The sequence below is a fragment of the Hemitrygon akajei genome, chromosome 20 (assembly GCF_048418815.1).
Source record: "Hemitrygon akajei chromosome 20, sHemAka1.3, whole genome shotgun sequence".
Taxonomy (NCBI): domain Eukaryota; kingdom Metazoa; phylum Chordata; class Chondrichthyes; order Myliobatiformes; family Dasyatidae; genus Hemitrygon; species Hemitrygon akajei.
In genome coordinates, this window is record NC_133143.1 from 11,656,542 (window position 1) to 11,678,503 (window position 21,962).

The window sequence follows — 21,962 nt, forward strand, 5'->3', positions numbered from 1 at the left end:
ATGTTACCGCTGATCTCTCGTTCTGTCTGTTGAGGCGACAAGAAGGTGAGTAATGTGATTTAACCTGAATCCAGTGTTTCCACTGACTGCTTTTGAATATGAATTGTAGATTGAATTTAAAACACAACTCAGAATAATTAGACCTCAGACGCCTGCACATCCATGAATCTGGTCAGTGGAGATTAACTTTCATTTTGGGTGTCTGGAATGTGGGTTAGGTGTGTGAAAACTACCTGTAATTCAGAGGAAGCACTGTAGGTATGTTGTAATTATAGAATTGTCCTGCTGTTACTTTTGTTCTTTAACATATAAAAATGTCATGTAATATTGGGTCGAGGGGGTCTCTTCTGCCAAGCATGATGCCTGTAGCTTGATTTTTGCTGAATAAAACAATTCTATATCAGCGTCTCTTTCCAGTGACTTTGGTCATGTCACAACAAACCTCCCTGATATTTCTTAACGACAGCCCTCAGAGACATTAAACACTCCTCATAGACTCCGTAGCCACTTTCTTAGGTACGTCCTGAACCTAATAAAGAGGCCATTCAATGTAAGTTTGTGGTTTTCTGCTACTACAGCCCATCCACTTCAAGGTTCGACATATTGTGCATTCAGAGATGCTCTTCTGCACACCACTGTTGTAACACATTGTTATTTGAGTTACTGTCACCTGCCAGCTAGATTTTCACACCATTCTCTGTAAACTCTAGAGAGTGCTGTCCATTGAAAATCTCAGGAAATCTGCAAACCACCCCGTCAGGTTCCAATAATCATTCTATGGTCAAAGTCACTTAGACTAGATTCCTGGCACTGCTTCTACATTCTCCCTGTGACTGCATGGACTTCCTCTGGGTCCTCGATAAATAAATAAATATTTCTTCCCCGTTCTGATGTTTAGTCTGAACAGCTGAACCTCTTGATCCTGTCTGCATGTTTTTATGCATTGAGCTACTGCCTTATAATTGGCTGATTGGAGATCTGCATCATCAAGCAAGCATAAGGTGCATCTAATAGAGTGGCCACTGAGTGTATGTTAAGCCTTTCCTCTGGGCTCTCTCCAGGGCCAGTGCATCTTTCCTTGGATACAGGGCCCAAATTTGCTCACAATTGTCCACTCACTCTGCTCAACCTCTTGTCATAGAACATAGAACATAGAATAGTACAGCACAGTTCAGGCCCTTCAGCCCACAATGTTGTGCCAACCCTTAAACCCTGCCTCCCATGTATCCCCCCACCTTAAATTCCTCCACATACCTGTCTAGTAGTCTCTTAAATTTCACTAGTGTATCTACCTCCACCACTGACTCAGGCAGTGCATTCCACGCACCAACCACTCTCTGAGTGAAAAACCTTCCTCTAATATCCCTCTTGAACTTCCCTCCCCTTACCTTAAAGCCATGTCCTCTTGTACTGAGCAGTGGTGCCCTGGGGAAGAGGTGCTGGCTGTCCATTCTGTCTATTCCTCTTAATATCTTGCATACCTCTATCATGTCTCCTCTCATCCTCCTTCTCTCCAAAGAGTAAAGCCCGAGCTCCCTTAATCTCTGATCATAATGCATACTCTCTAAACCAGGAAGCATTCTGGTAAATCTCCTCTGTACCCTTTCCAATGCTTCCACATCCTTCCTATAGTGAGGTGACCAGAACTGGACACAGTACTCCAAGTGTGGCCTAACCAGAGTTTAATAGAGCTGCATCATTACCCCACAATTCTTAAACTCTATCCCTCAACTTATGAAAGCTAACACCCCATAAGCTTTCTTAACTACTCTATCTACCTGTGAGGCAACTTTCAGGGATCTGTGGACATGTACCCCCAGATCCTTCTGCTCCCCCAACTCCCAAGTATCCTGCCATTTAATTTGTACTCTGCCTTGGAGTTTGTCCTTCCAAAGTGTACCACCTCACACTTCTCCAGGTTGAACTCCATCTGCCACTTCTCAGCCCACTCCTGCATCCTATCAATGTCCGTCTGCAATCTGCAACAATCCTCTACACTATCCACAACACCACCAACCTTTGTGTCATCTGCAAACTTGCCAACCCACCCTTCTACCCCCACATCCAGGTCGTTAATAAAAATCACGAGAAGTAGGGGTTCCAGAACTGATCCTTGTGGGACATCACTAGTCACAACCCTCCAATCCGAAAGTACTCCCTCCACCACGACCCTCTGCTTTCTGCAGGCAAGCCAATTCTGAATCCACCTGGCCAAACTTGGCCAAGTTGTCCCATCCAATTCTTGCCATCCTTATCATGGGGTCCTAGTTAAAGAAACCACTCACCAGTTTCACCATACTGGAGCCCATGTTGTCTTTCTTAAAGCCACAACTTCCTACCCTCATCACTCGTGCAGTGTGTGTGGGTTTATATGGAGTATGGTCACTTAGACCATGCAGTCTAACAAATGAGCAAAACGTTTCCCAACACCAACTCCCCCCACCTGGCTCCTATTCATCACAGTTCACTCTTCTGTTATTGCTTTTCCCTTATACTACTCAATGCACTGAGCAGATGGAACTACCTGTATAATGCCGTGCAAAACCATGTTTCTCATCGAATCTTGGTACATGTGACAATAATAAACCAATTGACCAGTCCACTGATCAATCTGTCCCTCCACTCACCCTCTCACCCTCTCCTCTTTGTCCTGGCTGTCTTCCCTCTCCACCTTCAATCCAAATGCAAAGTCTCGACCTGAGAAGCCGGCCATTCTTTTACATCCCCTGAACCACTGAGTTCGTCCAGCAGTTTGTTGCTTCAGATTCCAGCATCTGCATGCTCTTTTGTCACCAATGGAACATCCTTCATTGAAGATAGCTATTTCAAAGTGACAGGCGAATAGATTTCTTGAAAACTAGAAGGTACAAAGAGATATGAAATCAGTGTAGGAAAGTTTGACTGAGATAAAAATCTGTGATCTTAGTGAATGAACAGAATGGACATTGGGGCTCAATGGCTGATTCCTACTTCTATTTCTAATACCCTCATATACTGAACAGCAGTATTAGGTGCAAGAACGTACGGTCCTCTCCCCTCGACTTATACTCTGACCTTTCATCTCTTTCATATGCCTATCACCTCCCCTGGATTCCCTCCTCCTTCCCTTTCTCCTATGGTCCACTCTGCTCTCCTAACAGATTACTTCTTCTCTAGCTGGAAGGTGATAGGTGGAGCCAGGTGGGCGGGAAAGGTCAAACTTTCCCGCCCACCTGGCTCCACCTATCACCTTCCAGCTAGAATTCCTCCCCCTCCCCCAAGTTTTTATTCTGGTGTCTTCCCCCTTCCTTCCCAGTCCTGAAGGAGGGTCTCGGCCCAAAACGTTGACTGTTTACTCATTTCCATAGATCGCTGCCTGATGTGCTGAGTTCCTCCAGTATTTTTTATATGTTGCTTTGGATTTCCAGCATCTGCAGACTTCCTCGTGTTTACAACAGTGCATCAGGGTGTTTTCCTGAGTCTTGAAGATGCACTGCAGGAGGTGAGGTGATGGGGATGGGGTGGAGGCATTTTGAAGGACAGAGGTGGGATACTGTGGAGGGGATGGGCTGGGACCACTCAAGCACAAGGAGAAATGAGATGCGTGTCTGCCTCAGCTGAGAAAAAGGATTAAGAAAAGTGTGCTGGCAAATGGCCTCACGGTGGAAGTGAGATACTACTCTGTTTGTTACTATAGTGAGATTTTTATGCAAATAAGCTAGCATTGGTTAATAGCTGCTGGAGGAGCTCTGCACTTTAGGTTGACATGCTATGTTGGTGACACCAATACATGCTATGTATTGCGACACCACCCCCAGCACATGTTCGGGCTGTGTTGGTCATTGACGCGAACAATGCATGTCACTGTATTTATCAATGTTTTGACGTGGGAAAAACAAAGCTAACCTTTTAAAAGGATGCTTTCTGTGGTATATTGACAAGAATTGATAAGGGTTGACAGGGACAGGCCAAATTTCTTTAGCCTCCTGAGGAAGTAGAGGCATTGTGAGGTTTATTGGCCTTGACACCTATGTAGTTGGACCAGAACAAGTGATGTTCCCTCCTAGACACTTGATGCTCTCAACCTCAGCACCATTGATGAAGACAGAAGGATGTGGACATGTTAAATAAACTTTCTGCAATATTTATGGAAGACAGTCTCTCATGTCCGTGCTCATTTGTCCCAAATGCTCTGTGCTGAATTTCATCATTGGCTGTCAAGTTTGATTCTCACAACCAACAATGACAGATCTTGGCATCAAATCAGACAATCAGAGACAAGTGCTGACTTGCCTTCTGCTCTGATGCCATTCCAGGGGTGAGAATTGGCCTGAAAGTTATTTGCTTCCCTTCCTGGCTGTAAACAGACAACAGCCCACAAACACTAAGCCTGGAATTACAACCCTCACAAATCATTTACAAGGGGAAAACAGGTCACTCGGTGCATCCAGTCAGTGCCAGCATTAAGGCTCTACCCACCACCCCCCTTTTACCTTTTCTGTCTCTCTTCGCTCACCTACTCCTGTTGAACCCCCATGCCACCTCACTCTGCTTGTCTTCTTAGCCACACCCTGTGCGAGGGAGTTCCACACTCCTGCCTCTCTGTGGGTGAAGTCCTTCCTCTTGGATTGGTTATGTGGTAATCTTACTTTAGGAAATATGAGGAAGTCCTAAATAGAGTATAGAACATAGTCTTTCAAGTAAGAGTGCTGATCCAACAAGATTTTCTGCAACAGAAGAGGCTGCAGGTGTTGGAATCTGGAGTAACAAACAATCTGCTGGAGGAACTCAGCTGTTTGAGCAGCGTCTGTGTGGGAAAAGGAGATGTTGATATTTGGGATCAAAACCTTGCTTCAATACTGATGCAATCCTAATGCATGGTTTCAACCTGAAATGTTAATAATTCCTTTCCTGCCACAAATGCAACTCAACTGTTGAGTTCCTCTGGAAGATACTCTGAGAGGCTTGTACCTGGCCATCTGTTGTGAAGCAAAATTCTAAAACAGTACAGGATACCTAAAATAATTTGGAAAAGATTTACTCTGTACTCTATCAAAACTCTGTACCTGAATGCAAGAGGGACATTGGAAGCAAACCCTTACATTCAAAGTCAGGTGAGTGTATCTCTTTTTGATTGAATAAGTACAACCAGGATCTGGCCAAAAGTCACCTGGAATAATCAGAAACAGGTTTAATATTGCAGGCATATGTTGTGGACAATGAACCCATGTACTCTACCTCACTACTTTTTGCTCTCTTTTTGGATTGCTTATTTAATTTAACTTTTAAAATATATTTCTTTCAGTAATTTACAGAAAAAAATATATTTTAAAAGTTAACTTAAATAAACAGTGCAAGAAGAGAGCAAAAAATAGTGACATAGTGTACATGCGTTTATTGTCCATTCAGAAATCTAATGACAGAGGGGAAGAAGCTTTCCTAAAGTACTGAATGTGTATCTTTAGGCTCCCCCTTGATGGTAATAATGAGAAAAGGGCATGTATTGGATGATGGGGGTCCCTAATGATGGATGCCTCCTTTTTGCGGCATCTCCGTTTGAAACTGTCCTTGATGCTGGGGAGGCTAGTGCCCATGACAGACCTAGCTGAGTTTACAAATTTTTGCAACTTTTTCCGATCCTGTGCAGTCGCCCCTCAATACTAGACAGTGATGCAACCAGTTAGAATGCTCTCCATGGTACATTCGCAGAAATTTGCAAAAATCTTTGGTATCACACCAAGTTTCCTCAAACTCCTGATGAAGCATACCCACTGCCACGCCCTTTTTGTAATATCAATGTTGGGCCCAGGATAGATCTTCAGACATTCAGGAACTTAAGTCTGCTCACCCTTTCCACTGCTGATCCCTCGAACAGGACTGGTTTGTGCTCTCACAACTTCCCCTTCCTGAGGTCCACAATCAACTCCTTGTTCTTACTGATGTTAAGTGCAAGGTTGTTGTTACAACAGCTGATCCGTCTCACTCCCATACACCCCCTTGTCATCATCTGAAATTCTGCCAACAATAGTTGTGTCATTAGCAGACTTATAGGTGGTGTTTTGTCTAGTCACACAGTCATGGGTACAGAGTAGAGCAGTGGGTAAAGCATGCAACCTTAAGGAGTACCAGTGTAGACTGTCAACGAGGAGGAGATGGTATTTCCAATCCCCATAGACTGTGGTCTTCCGGGGAGAAGTAAAGAATCTAGTTGCAGAGGGAGGTACAGAGGCTCAGGTATCTATTGATTGTAGCTCCAGTTAAAATTTCATTTCAGGCAAATATCTCAATCTCTACTTAAACTTATACAGTGAGTCAGCGTGGTTTACATTCAAATATCGGTATGGGACGTATTCACTTTGGCTAGAAGAGTGTTATGATTCAAAGCCTGCCCAGCAAGCAAACACCTGCACTGTGTGTGGAGTGCTATTTTCCTGACTACTGACCAACTATTATTTAGACTTCATATCTTTAGATTGAGATAGATGGCAAAATGCAGGTGAGGGATGAATAAAGTAACATTTTATCAATTCTGTGCACTCTTGCTGTGACTATACTGCAAAAATGCACAGGATCAACAAAATATTGCCTATGAAGGTTGGAGTAATTTAGCATGATTGTTGGAATTTACAAGGGAAGTGTGACTAAAATGCATATAGTGCAGGAAGATTGTTACAATCACTGTGACCATTATGTTCAACTTCAAAACTTTAGACAGTCATTGTTTCCATGCTAGTTTCAACCAAAGGGCATGGAGAGTGGATGAAAATGGAATTAATATACCTCTGGCCCTCATATTTTCTGTCAAAATTCTTAGCATTGGGAGTCTCATTTGCGGCTCACTACAGAGGGCTTTTGCACACGGTGGATACATTCAGGAAACTGACCTTATGTCTATATTTACACAGGAGAAAGGACAATCTGACAGATATTGGAGAACTGCCAGGACCTTGGTTATACATTGAACCAGGTCCTTATAATGAACACTCAGCTTACACACTCGCCTCAATCAGCTCCTTCAAGAAAATTGGAATATGACCTTTTATATGCATTTCACAAAGCTGATGAAACTAATATTTAAATGGCAAAGAATTATAATGATCATCTAGTTATTATCTCTGTTCTTCATTCCCTGGATAACTTGACTAAAACTAACCAACATAGTTCCACCAGTTTCTAGTTATGAATCTATTATTATCAACACACACACACACTCTCTCTCACACACACGCACACTCTCTCTCTCACACACACACACTCTCTCTCTCACACACACACACTCTCTCTCTCACACACACACTCTCTCTCTCACACACACACACTCTCTCTCACACACGCACACTCTCTCTCTCACACACGCACACTCTCTCTCTCACACGCACACTCTCTCACACACGCACACTCTCTCTCACACACGAACTCTCTCTCTCACACACGCACACTCTCTCTCTCACACACGCACACTCTCTCTCTCACACACACACACTCTCTCTCTCACACACACACACTCTCTCTCACACACACACTCTCTCTCTCACACACACACACTCTCTCTCTCACACACGCACACTCTCTCTCTCACACACACACTCTCTCTCTCACACACACACACTCTCTCTCTCACACACACACACTCTCTCTCTCACACACGCACTCTCTCTCACACACGCACACTCTCTCTCTCACACACGCACACTCTCTCTCTCACACACACACACTCTCTCTCTCACACACGCACACTCTCTCTCACACACACACACTCTCTCTCTCACACACGCACACTCTCTCTCTCACACACGCACACTCTCTCTCACACACACACACTCTCTCTCTCACACACGCACACTCTCTCTCTCACACACGCACACTCTCTCTCTCACACACACACACTTTCTCTTTCCCAAACACACACGGCCACTGATTCACATTTTCCTTCTTTCACATTTGCAAATACTCACACAATTACACAAACACATGTACATAGAAAAATTAATATGCACATGCACACTGAAAAATTATATTTAAAAATGGGAAAAGGAACTCTCATGAGATAGAGCCAATCCAATGTAGAAAAGTTTTGTTGGATAGGTGGGTTTTAAAGAGAGAGAGGAGATATAATACTAAAAACAGAATTATGTATTAATACTAGCAATTTAACATCTGATTATTTTGATTCATCTGAGAGGAATGTATCACGTGCTCTCCTTGTAGAGCCTAAGACTAACATATCCTTTGCTTAAAAAGGAACTTACATTCTTTAATTATCAGGGACAACTTCCTGTGGTAAGTTTAGTGGCATATTCAGCAGGTTTTTGAAAATTCACACAAGATGATGGAGAAGGAAGTCATGAAGCAAATGGCAGTCTAGTGTAAATCAACCAGTGAGTTCCATTGGCTCACAGCTGAATGTTAATCTCTTCAGTCTGATGCATTTGCACAATAATGGTGTGGATCATGAACAGGTAATTTTGCTCCTCCACACCAGTGGTTTTCAACATTTGTCTGCTTGTGGCCCACTTTGACTTACATTTCCCTCTGCGGCCCCCACCCTCCATCATCTCTGTTAGTTGCTGAAGTTTTTGATCAACTGTACTAATTATTCTAATATGCAGTCAATATTTATGTTATAACATACTACAGATATTATGATGAGTTAAATATAATGCTATGGGTGTATATAAATAATAAACCTATTTCAAAGCTCTGAATAGAACGTTTTATTTACAAAGCATATAATATTGTTCCAACCAGCAATGAAAAAGTGCTTAATATTGTTTCTTCGGGTATTTGGTGAGATCCTTGCAACTGATGCAAACTGGTGAGTTTTTCAATATCTGGTTGCAAGTTGGTTAAAGATAATTGAAGATCACCTCCTTCACAACATCAAAACAGTTATGAGCTTTTGATAACAGGTGGAGCTTGACAAAAACCACATTAACTAGATGAGGTGAGAAGTCCAATTTAAAACAACTTTGCTTTCTCCCAGAGCCGCGGAAACTTATTTTGAATATCACTAGTTATTCAGAAATTTTGCTTGTGTTGTTCTATCACTCTGCAGTTCAATAAGACACTCTTACAAAGTGATGTTAATATTGTTCACATTCACCCCAAATGGATCCACCACCCAATCGGGAATATGTATCTCCAGCAGGTCTCTGAACCAAAATTCCATGTCAGGGTGCAGATGTTTCAAATGATCAAAATATATAATCAGTCTATATAATCAAATATATAATCTTGCAATTTTATTTTAATTGAGGCCAGTGAAGGAATTTGCATAAACTCACGACAACCAACATTGTTGCTGAAAAGTTTAAGGTTTCCAAGGGAGGTGGTAATAGCCTCTTTGTATATCAGATCACAGGCTTTTCCTTGTAACTATTTGTTTAATAAATTCAGCTTATATATATATCTGACAGGTAAAGTATTTCAGACTTAGCAGTGACAACTTGTTCCCCAAGCTGCTTATCACTTAAAAATGCTACAATAATATCTCAAAGTATAACAAAGTGACAAACTTCTTAACGTGCAGTTGTGCAACTATCTGTTTATCCACAGCATTTGACATTTCATGTATACACCTTGGTACTGATGAGTTGCTCAAGGGGATGGTTTGAATAGTTTCATATGCGCTCTGACTCATAACAGTAGCAATTACAACAGAAACTGCAGGCACAATCAATGATTCACCTATGTTAAGTAGCTTGACAGCTTTTACAATGAAGTCTGAAATCTCATAAGATACAAGTAGACCTTTGTCAATCTCAGCCTCTTTTATACTAAACATTTGCTTTAGTCAACCTTGAGGAAAATTATCACATAGTTTTTTGAAGGCATCCAGTGTCGTCTTTCTTGCCTCCAAGTACTTCCTCAACTTCCGCATGCTTTCATGTTTCATAGAAATTAGATACAGGGGCGTCCTTTTGCACCATGTGGCTGGATTAAAATCATGGGCAAGATACTCAATGGAATATTGCCACCATTTTGTCTTTGCTGCAGTTGCCAGGGATAATCTGATATAAAATAAGAAAGAAAAATGTTCAAATATGCACACACGCACACTTGTGTGTGTGTGTGTTTGTTTATCTGTCTGTATATCTATGTATATCTGAAGGAAAATTATGGTTAGCTTATTCTGCAACAAAGACAAGTCAAAGCTTGGCTCTGTAACGACAATACATAGGCTCTATAGAAAATTAGTAAACATCAAAAAGTTGTAAGTATAATCACATAACCTCACATGAAAAAGCATCAGTATTGAATATACATGTAAAACTAAAACTAGATTTTTAGACAGTATTTTTTAAAATAATTTAATTTTCAGGCAAATATTTTTAAAGTACTATTATAAATGCAAATTTTTGTGGCAATAAAGAGCACGTATTCACCATGAAAGTAAATTGAACTTCCTTTCAAAATATGGTAATTATCAGGGATTGAATGGAAGTTGTAAATGGATTTAAAGGAATCACACCTTCTCACCTCTCTGCAGTTTCTGACAGATGACCCCACTGCAGTAACTGCAGCCTTCATGCCACGTTTTATAAATATTACAAGTATCGCTGGAAGGCAAACAGAACCGTACTCGCTGACTGGCCTTGCTGCAGACCCCCCCAGTCTGCAGTTTGTGATCTGGGGGTAGTTGTGCAGCGGACTCAGCAGGCCACCCTGCAAGGTGTGAACAGTGATGTGTGCGGGAGCAGAGAGAACAACTGATGTGCTACACCACACACACACACACACACACACACACACACACACACTCACACACACACACACACACACACACACTCACACTCACACACACACACACTCACACTCACACACACACACACACACACACTCACTCACACACACACACACACACACACACACACACACTCACACTCACACACACACACACACACACACACACACACACACACACACACACACACACACACACACACACACACACACACACACACACACACCACCCCCACCTGCTTTGTTGCCTCATTTGCATCATCCAGTATATTTTCCCTTTCATTTCAATCAGGGTTCCAATTAAATTATGTATTTCTTTTTTTATTGATATAGTTTAGTAATATTTCATTAAAACAGTAAACTTATCATGGCCCAGACAGATACTCCTGTGGCCCCCAGTTTCTTGGCTTTTGTTTGTAGCTCCTATGAAATCTGGGGGCTGTTGTGAACCACTGCTATACACTGTTGAGTTGGCAATGGTTTTAAGTGGTAATTGCTGAAAACATGAACACTTCAAGAGCTGTCAACAAAAACTGATTACTTAATAATTGAGCAATGACTTACAGAATCTCCTTTATGATATCAATCTGCAGAAAACAAGGCACAAATATTTGTATTTGTTGTTTACTTCAAAAAACCTCTCTGTTGCCAAGAAAGTGCTTCAGGGAAGTTACAAAGTGGTGACTATAAACCTCTGAAAGAAAATTATGCTTATTTATTCTGCAAGGAAGACCCATGTAAATCAAAGCTGTTTTGGCAAAGACTTTACTGGTTAACTGTTCACAATGGAGCCAGGGTCACACGCCTCTAAACTAGACTGAGAGGAAGAGCTTCCAGCGTTCACCATCCAATGGCTGTGCTGCTTGTAAAGGACAGCACTAACTCTCCCTGCAACAGTGTGACAATCTCCAATGGCCATTCTGGTTTCAAGGCCAAGGATCTTGTCTCATTATCAGCTACAAATAATCTGCTGAAAGTACTCAGCGGGTCAAGCAGCATCTGTGGAGGGAAAAGAATTCCCAATGTTTTAGACTTCTGACTGAGAGTGGAAAAGGAAGGTGGCCAGGATAAAGAGGAGCAGGAGAGTAGTGAGATAGGAGCCTGAGGTGATTGGTGGACTGATGAAAGGCAGATTGATACAGGGAGGAGGAGAGAGTGGTTGAGTTGGGAGACAGTGGCAGAGGGATGGAGGCAGACAAAGAGGAAAAAATGCAAGGCAGATGAAACAGTATGAAAGGAAAGGTGGATGAAGGTTGGAGACCACTCTTGTGTCTGCTTGTCTCATTAACAGAGTTCCCTGTACCAGTGGTCCCTGGTTGGTTGTTCTCTTCAAGACAGAGACTGAGAGATTCTTGGAAATCAGGGAATATTGAGGTCGAGATGGCTGAATAGAGTTGGGACCAACACCCTGCCAATGCCTTATGCTCATTGTGGCAATGAAGGACTTTCCCTTTCTTGCAGCTGCATTCTTTTGGAAGAGTGCCCCATTTTCCATTCAGACCCCGTAGCCGTAGGATCTTGCCAACTTCCCTCACCGGCACAAATTGACGAAGCTCACAAGAAGTCATGGTCACTATGACCATGCCCCACAGACACATGCCATGTGCTGGCTGTACTCACGTGCCTGTGATGCTGCTACAAGCAGGTGTTCTTCACTGTACCTGTACCACACTGAACATGTCTTGTTTTGGGATGAAGGACTAAAGAAACCCAATATACTTATAATGTGTTAAAATTCACTGTCTTGTTTTTACCAGTTAACCTGCTCAATCAATTCACTGTTAGTTTAAAAATGTGACTTTTAATTGTCTGGTAACTCAGGTTTTCTCCCAGGCAGGTCATTGAACACAACTGTCCCCTGGTGTAGGTGATGAGTTGATGGACATGAGAGAAAGAAAGTAAGTTACTGTGGAAATTAGACTGATAGAATCACTCTGAAATGGGCTGAATGGCCTCCTTCCCAGTCATAAGAAAATCACAGAGCAATAAATATGAGAAAAAGATATTTTTGTGACTGTGACTGAAATGGGCTGTGGTGAATTCCTGTAGTGCCAAAATGCTCTTGTATCAGCATAAACCAATCATATAGTATTAGTGAGTCAGAGCCTGGAATGAATTGGATTATCATCTATCTGACACCATGGCAACAGCTCAAATCTACATGAAGAATTAGATATCACAGCTCTGAGATTGTGCTGTGCTCCCTGATCCACAACTGTCAGGTAATTGTTTAATCTCAGATGCAGAAGTTAATGACACAATGCTAGTCCCTGACACTCATACATCAGATACCTAGAATATACAATACAAAGGTAGAAATGAAACTATTAAAATGTGGAATTTTAATTTTATGCAGAGCACGCAAGAGGCAGCAGAGAAGACACTCGATGATATAGGTGGGAGACTTCAGGGGAGATTTAATTGAGAATAATATTATCAAACACCCAGTGCTCCTTTAGCACAAAGATGATGGGGCGGATGACCTCATTTTCTGTGAGTTTTACTGATTTCCCTTTGGTTTTTGACCCAATGTTACTTTACACTAAGACTTTTCATAACTTCATAAATTCTTCCCTTCTACCACCCAGCCTGGAGAACAGGAACCTGATTTATCATCATAATTACAGCTCTCCAGCTACTGGCAGTATCCTCATTTTCGGCATCCTGTCGCTGTCTGTAAGGATTTTGCATATTCTCCTCGTGACCACTTGGGTTTCCTCCGGGCGCTCCAGTTTCCTCCCACAGTCCGAAGACATACTGGTAATTGGTCACTGTGAGTTTCCCGTGATTCGTCGAGGGTTAAATCATAGTAGTCAATTGGCCCTTCCAGTCCAATGGGCTGCACCTCCCAGTAACCCTCCTAATTAACCTTGACCTAACCATGGGACAATTTACAACAACCAATTAACCTACCAGCCAGTACGTCCATGGACCGTGGGAGGAAAACGAGCACGCGTTCACGGGAAGGACATACAGAACCCCGAGCAGTAATCGCGTTGAGCAAGCGGCAACGTTACTGCGAAGCCCTGCACAGTTATAGCATTACCACTTCTATTTTATACCTTGGTTAATAAGGGCTATTAATCGTTGGGTAATACTTTGCTGAGTAACTGGTCAGACCATCCATTATCTCCCTGCAGACTCAAGAATTTCTTTACATTGTAAAGAAATTCTTGGATCACCAGAAAACTTCGTTATTCTGCGCCTCCCCCGCATTTACATCTAAATCATTGATCGATACCACAAAATAAAAACGGGCGTCCTGCGCAGCCTCACTGGTTACAACCTTCCAGTCAGAAACAGATCCATCGCCTCGTACCCTTTGTTTCTGAGCACCCACATTGCTAAGGCCTAGAAAGCTAAAGACTGCGGCGTAGGCTTTGGTCACTAGGTATCGGTCATCACTAGGCATTAATCACCAGCTGGTTTTAGTCACCGGGTAATGGTCATTGGGTTATCAAGACCTGTTTTCATTAACCAGGCTTCATCACCAGGTTTCAACCAGCAGGAATCAGCACTCGATTTCAGTATTTCGCTAGGTATCAGTCAAAAGGTTTTAGTAACCAGGTGTCGGCTCAGAGCTGGAGTCCCAAACCCGTTGGTAGGCGGGAGAGGGCGGAGATAGGGACGGGACTGGGAGGAGTCTACAGCCAGGAGTTGCTGGGCGGTTGCACCCAAGGGTGTCGAGTTTTGTCGGCTTTCTCATGTCCGGGCTCCCAATGGATTAATTCCGCGCCCTCTCCTCCCAACCTCCGACCATCACCCCGTGCTGCCGCCGGTTCCGACCGCATGTCAGGAGAGCGGAACGCCGGCACGGGCTCCCCGGTCCCAGCCCGTCGGCTGTCGGCGGCGGCGCCTTGGCCGACCGGCAGCACCCAGCGCCTGCTGTTGTTGCTCAGTTGCCTTCCTGCCATCCTGCTCGGACTCAGCCGCAGCTCCGACTCCCTCCTCACCTCCGAGCCGAGCGTAGTGTGCGCCAACAGCAGCCAGGGGCTCGGCGCGCTGCGGCCGCCCGTCAACGCCAGCGAGTGCCGGTGCACACAGTGGGAGTACCGGCTGGACACTGGGCTGTTCCAGAACATCGTGACTCAGGTAGGAGAGGGGATGGGGGTGTGATGGGGGGCACTGGGGAGCAAGGATCAATGGGAGTGAACGGGAGAAAGGTGGCAATGTATGGGGGGGTGAGTGGACGGGGAGTCTGTAGGAAGCTGGAGGGGCAGGAATTGAACAGGGAGGGAAGGAGGGAAGAGGATGCGAGTGAATGGAGTTTCTGTTTGCACACTACTTCCAGAGTTCTATATTTGTTTCGGCTTTCTGGGTTTATTACCATTTCTGGTGGGCCTGCTGTTGACCCCGGACCATGATGTAGAAGCTTGAAAGGACACCGTGACGTATGCTGTGAACTGAGGTTTGAAATCGAAATGTTTCTGTGTCAGGTTTTAAAATGTTCCCTGTGTAGCCATTGAGGGAAGGATACATCAACACAAGGGTATCTTGTAGATACTGGAAGTCTTAAGCAACTCACAGAAAATGCTGGAGAAACTCGGCAAGTCAGGTTGTTAGACTCCAGTGATCCCTGAAGACAGGTCGGTGGACACTGAGGATGAGCACCAGGCGTCAAGGACTGTGGTCTGTGGGTCCCGAGGATGGGAGCTGAGGACTAGGGAAAGGTTTGCTTTGCTGTTGTCTGTTTTGTTGTAAGTTGGCTGTGTGGTGTTGGGCTGAACATTGTGGCATTTTATGTTGGTTGTGGTGACACTTGCGGGCTGCCCTCAGCACGTTGTTGGAATGTAATTATTGTTAATGCAAACAACACGTTTCACTGTGTGCTTTGGGCTGGTGAGAAGAAAAGAAAGGATGAGAGGTTCCTAGAAAGGGGAGCAGAAAAGGAGAAGGACATAGAAATTCCCTCAAGTTAGATCAGTCGCTGTTCATGCCATCAAGTTAGAGGCCACCCAGACAGAATATGTGGTGGTGTTGCTCCTCCAACCCGAGTGTGGTCTCACCATGAACAGACATCAGAATGGGAAGTTGAATTGAAATGGGTGGCCATGGGGAGATTGGAGTGAAGGTGGTTAATGACGTGGTGTCTCTGTGGGTCTCACTTGTGTGGAGGAGGTTGCATCACACTGTAGGTGACTGTGAAATCTCACTGGTGAGGTGTTGCCTGGTGATAAATAGCAGGAGACAGATCAGTGGGAATGGACAAGGGGTCACATAGAGGGATATGTAACCTCTCACTAAGCACATGTCTGTAAGGTCTCGAGCAAGATTCCTTGTTGACCTTGCTCGCTTTAGAGGCTCCCAATTTTGTGAGTCAAACTCTTAGCAAAGGCTTCAAGTGTGGAAGTTAGTTACTTATTGGACAGGTTGAAGGTAACTGGTGTTTTTAAAGGTTTCTTTGGGCTTTCCTCGTCCAGCAGGATAATGGTGGGTTATCGAGCCAACACTCGAGACTGGTGCAACAGAGCAAAGCTGAGACGTTGAGCAGGAGGAGAGGTTTCATTAGGTTTTTACCTTTCTCATGTAAATCATTTCTCTGAACTGTGGGAACTGGAAAAGGTGTTTCTTGTAGCTGGGCCTCGAAACACAATTTGCCTTTAATATTTATCGGCATGCATGAGCTCCTGGGTGGGGTGTTTAGGCTGGGAGAGAATTGCATGAAATACAGTTGCTATATTAATTCTGCTTGAGCTGAAATAATGTATTGAGTTTTGCAGAGTGCAGGCTGTGACATCTTTTATACAAAATTCTCATAGGCCAATAATATGTAATTTAAAACCAGTTCACAAAACATGTTTGAAATGTCTGCAAGTGGTTTTGTTTTTTTCCAAGTTTAGAGTCTTGAATGCCTGTGATTTCTATTCATTAGTGCTGTTCGCAGTCTGGTGGACAGACAGCCAGGAGGACTTTGCAGTCAGTGAAGTTCTTGAAGTTCAGTCTGTTGTAACGAAGGGACAGTGGCAGCCAATTTGTGCAGGGTTAGCAGCAATCCCACGGTGAACAGGAAATCTGTTTTCCATTGTAATGGTTAAAAAAATAAATGGACGGCAGAGTCCAGCTTCTTACTTACCCCTTTCAGCTGAAGAAAACACAAAAATTGGCCACGTTGTTGTTTTCCACATTTTGATACAGGAAAGGAACCCATTCAGCCTCTCAGGTCAGTGTTGGCTCTGAGATGATCCCAGCCCCCCTCCCCCCACTAATCTTCCCGTAAATATTCTTCCCGCAGTCCTTTAACCTACCCCTCACCTATCCAACTATTCACCTGCACACTGAGGTGGGGAAAACTTGCAGCAGCCAATTAACCTACTGACCTGCATGTCCTTGTGATATGGGAGGAAACTGAAGCACCCTGAGGAAACCCACACATGAAAATTCCAAATAGATGGTACACAAAGATAAGGCTTGGTCCTGGGTCACTGATGCTGTAGGCAGTGGCTCTGTTAAATGTGAATAATACCTGCTATTCTGTGAAGGCTCCCTTTGTGAGAATAGCCTGTTGTTATGGAGTTTTTGTCTGATATGTTAATGAGATTACAGTGGAAGAGTAGGCTCTCCATCCTTTGAATCTTGATGATAGTACAACCCAGTTTCTCAATTCCATTCAGAATAAACTGCAGCTTTGCAGAAACCATTCGCGATAGTCGAACTGTTCCCAGTACAGTTATGAGGGAGTTGCCTGCTCTTACCTGCATTCTTCACTGCCTTTTGTTCGTTTTTTAAAACACACTCTGATCGCGATTTCATCTTTCTCCTCAATCTTGGGAAAGCATAATGGCCATTTTAGCCTTTAAATGCCACTGCTTTTTAAGCCAATTTTCAGTAAATTGGTTTATTAATGTCACATATACTGAGGTACAGTGAAAAGTTTTGTTCGGAGTGGCATTAAGAGATTATTTCATCACATTGGTTTATTGAGGTAGTAAAAGGGAAAAGCAATAACAGAATGCAGAGTACAGTTGGAGAGTGAAGTGCATGGTAAGCTGTGAGATCAAGAGCCCATCTTATTGTACAAGGGATCTGTTCAATAGTCTTATAACAGTGGGATAGACATTGTCCTTGAGTCTGGTGGTATGCGCTTTATACCTTTTGTATCTTCTGCTCAATGGGAGGGAGTATACGAGAGAATGTCTGAGTTGGGTGGGACCTTTGCCTTGGTAAAACAGCCAACATAGTCAAAGAGAAGTATAGACAGTCTAGGGAGTGGAGGCTTGTTCTTTCGTGCCTTTCCCAATCTCAAAGTGCTTTACTTTTTTCTGTAGCTAATCACTGTGGCATGCAGGAAGCAGAGCAGGCAGTATATGCAAATATTGTGGTATACACTGATGCAGTTGATAGAGCTGCTGCACAGCTAGAGACTCAGGCTCAACCCTGTCATCTGGTGCTGTCTGTGTGGAGTTTCCATATTTATCCTGTGACTGTCAGTTTGTCTCTCACATCTCAAAGCTGTGAGGGTTCCCAGGTTGATTACCTGCAATGAATTCTCTCGTGTAGGTGAGGAAAGAGAAAGTGGGGGAGGGGGGGGTTTACTTCTGAGACGATAGGTTGCAGGACTGGGTTTGCTGTGAGACTTGGGAAAGGATTAGATGGGCTGAAGAACTTCATTCTTTGCCATGGGGAAATAAGTGAAATGTATGTGTCTTCTATAGAATGTTAGTGATTCTGGTGTGAGGTTAATCGATCTACAGAACGTGTTGGACTTTGATGAGACAGTGTAGGCAGATGACAAGAGACTTGCAGAGGGAAATCATGGTGAAGGAGCCAGAGCTAGGCTAAGAATTAACTGAGCATCCTTTCAAAGAAAAAATCATTGATCAATTGGCTTCATCCTGGGAATTGATTCCATGAAATCATGAAATACAAGAACCTGTTCAATTATAAGAGCCTCATCTGTTGGAACTAAAGCTTTACCTCGGCAGAAAATAAATGCAAGCTGCAAAGCTGTCAGTGTCTGTTTCAAAAAACAAGTTTGTATTCTGGGAAAAATCTTTTTCTAGACCTATAGTGAGATATGCCTGTCATGTTGTAGTTTGCTCAGTGATATAATTTTCTAATTTTGGGGAGATTTGTCTATATAGGTCGTATTGACTATATTAATAATTCTGTCTAGGTAGCCTCCAACCTGATATCATGAACATTGATTTCTCCTTACAGTGATTTATTCCTCTTCTTCCCCGACTCAGGTCTCTTACCTCTTCTCCTCACCTGCCTATCACCTCTCCCTGTTGCCTCTTCTTCCCTTTCCCCCATGGTCCACTTTCCTCTCCTATCCGATTCCTTCTCCATCCCTTCACCTTTCCCATCCACCTGACTTCACCTATCTCCTAGCTAATCCTCCTCCTTCCCTCCCCCCACCTTTATTATTCTGGTGTCTTGATCCTTCCTTTCCAGTCCTGAAGAAGGGTCTCAGCCCAAATCGTCAACTGTTTAATTCATTTCTATAGATGATGCCTGACCTGCTGAGTGCCTCCAGCATTGTGTGTTTTGCTCTGCATTTCCAGCATTTGCAGAATCACTTGTGTGTGCAGTATATTAATAATTTAATGTTTTGTCTGTTAAGCATCATTGATTTGATTGGATGCTGAATAGAGATTTTCCCATTGGTTAAATTGTTTTGTCCTTTTAACATCTTACTTTTGTGTGTGTCTCTCCAATTATCTCAATCTCTAGAACTCCCCGAGATCTGTGTTCCGTTTCTGGAGTCTTAATCCTTGATTTTAGTTCAATCATTAATAGCCATGCCTTCAAATAAATACTAATTTCCTAAGAACTGGGATTTTCTCCCTAGTTCCCTTTTTCATTCTAGTTGCTTCTTCCTTTTTAGATGCACTTAAAAAACAAACTTTTTGCTTAGATTTTTTTGGCTTATGTATCCTTGCCCTTTAAACCACGTGTCCTTGTTTCACCTTGGTGAAAGAGGTTGCTTGATAATACCTGTAAAATGCCTTGCTATATTAAGGCTTACAAGGACTCTTCAAACAACACACACACAATGCTGGTGGAACGCAGCAGGCCAGGCAGCATCTATAGGAAGAAGTACAGTCGATGTTTTGGGCCAAGACCCTTCATCAGGACTAACTGAAAAAAGAGATAGTAAGAGATTTGAAAGTGGGAGGGGGAGACCCGAAATGATAGGAGAAGACAGGAGGGGGAAGGATGAAGCTAAGAGCTGGGAAGTTGATTGGCAAAGGGATACAAGGCTAGAGAGAGGGAGTGTCATAGGACCGAAGGCCTTGGAAGAAAGAAAGGGGGAGGGGAGCACCAGAGGAAGATGGAGAACAGGCAAGGAGTGATTGTGAGAGGGAAAAAGAGAGAGAGAAAAAAAAATTTAAAAATTATGTATGGCGTAAGAAGGGGAGGAGAGGCATTAATGGAAGTTAGAGAAATCAATGTTCATGCCATCAGGTTGGAGGCTACCCAAACAGAATATAAGGTGTTTGTTCCTCCAACCTGAGTGTGGCTTCATCTCGACAGTAGAGGAGGCCATGGATTGACATCGCAATGGGAATGGGATGTGGAATTAAAGGGTGTGGGAGATCCTGCTTTCTCTTGTGGACAGAGCATAGGTGTTCAGCGAAACAGTCCCCCAGTCTGCGTTGGGTATCACCAATATATAGAAGGCCACACCGGGAGCACCGGACACAGTATATTACACAGCTGACTCACAGGTGAAGTGTCGCCTCACCTGGAAGGACCGTCTGGGGCCCTGAATGGTGGTGAGGGAGGAAGTGTAAGGGCAGGTGTAGCACTTGTTTTGCTTACAAGGATGACTTGTTCTGCCAAGAGGGAGATCGGTGGGAAGGGATGGGGGGACGAATGGACAAGGGAGTCGCATAGTGAGCGATCCCTGTGGAAAGCAGAAAGGGGAGGGGGGAGGGAAAGATGTGCTTGGTAGTGGGATCCCATTGGAGGTGGCGGAAGTTATGGAGAATTATATGTTGGACTTGGAGGCTGGTGGCGTGGTAGGTGAGGACAAGGGGAACCCTATCCCGAGTGGGGTGGCGGGCGGATGGGGTGAGGGCAGATGTGCGTGAAAAGGGTAGAGATGAGTTTGAGGGCAGAGTTGATGATGGAGGAAGAGAAGCTTCTTTCTTTTAAAAAAAAAGGAAGACATCCTCAACTCATTTTCTCGATATGTATTCATTGTTATTTTTTCTTTTTCTTTCCTTTCGTATTTGTAGCTTGCCATCTTTTGCACACTGGTTGTTCGCCCTGTTGGCGTGGCCTTTCATTGATTCTATTATGGCTACGGGATTTATTATTTATTTATTGAGTATGCCCACAAGTAAATGAATCTCAGTGTTGTATATGGTGTCATAAATTTGCTTTGAACTTTGACTGCTTTATACTGTAACTGGAAATTGCTCTGCTCAGTTAATTCCTTTCTTTAAATTGCATGGCAATGCAAGATACACTTGAATGCTTTACTTGAATTTAGAGGACAATGCTTTAGCTGATATTTCTTGACCTTTCAGTAGGAAATCAGTATCACAATGATTCTTCCACTGAGGCTTTTCTTACCTCTCCAAACTGCCAGTGCACAGTGCGACCCTGTCATCAGTTCTGTCTCTCTGTCTCCACAGCTTTCAGTGAAAATTGTTCTGGGAGTTGATATTTATCAACTAAGAATGACATTCTGTTAGAACAGAACAGTGTAGCATAGGAACAGGCCTTCTGGCCCACAATATTGTAGCAAGCCAATTAGCAATCAAATTGCTAACTAAACTAATCGGTCCTGACAAAGGGTCTCGGCCTGAAACGTCGACTTATAGATGCTGCCTGGCCTGCTGTGTTCCACCAGCATTTTGTGTGTGTTGTTTGAATTTCCAGCATCTGCAGATTTCCTCTTTGTTTCCCTCACTTTAATTGGATGCCCTCGGGTATTAGCCATTTCAGTCCTGGGAAAAAGTTAGTCTGTCTACTCTGTCTGTGCCTCTGATCATCTTGCAAACCTCCATTAGAGTAGATCTCCCCTCAGACTCAGCTGCAGAGAAAACAATTTAAATTTGACCAAACTCTAGTTATAACACATGCTCTCTAATGTAGACAACATCCTGTTAAACTTCTGCACCCTCTCCAAAACCTCGACAGCCTTCCTATAAATGGGTGACTAGAACTGTATGCAATACTCCAGATGCGGCCTAACTGGATTTTTATAAAGCTGCAACATTTAACTTTCTGACTTTAGAACTCAGTGGCTCGACTAAAAGCCAAACATGCCATAAGCCTTCATAACC

At 43.4% G+C, this 21,962-nt stretch overlaps 1 protein-coding gene across 2 annotated transcripts in view; it reads left to right on the forward strand.

Moving 5' to 3' along the window:
- Positions 1 to 14,007: 14,007 nt before the first annotated feature.
- The window catches only part of LOC140742217 (solute carrier family 22 member 23-like), a 106,755-nt gene continuing 98,800 nt past the window's right edge, over positions 14,008 to 21,962 (forward strand). The window contains exon 1 of one of the 2 annotated variants that reach the window (XM_073073045.1): positions 14,008 to 14,814. In XM_073073045.1, the coding sequence (XP_072929146.1) occupies positions 14,512 to 14,814 (303 nt within the window). In that variant the 5' untranslated portion in view covers positions 14,008 to 14,511. The remainder of the gene's footprint in view (positions 14,815 to 21,962) is intronic. The other variant, XM_073073046.1, reaches the window with a different exon arrangement.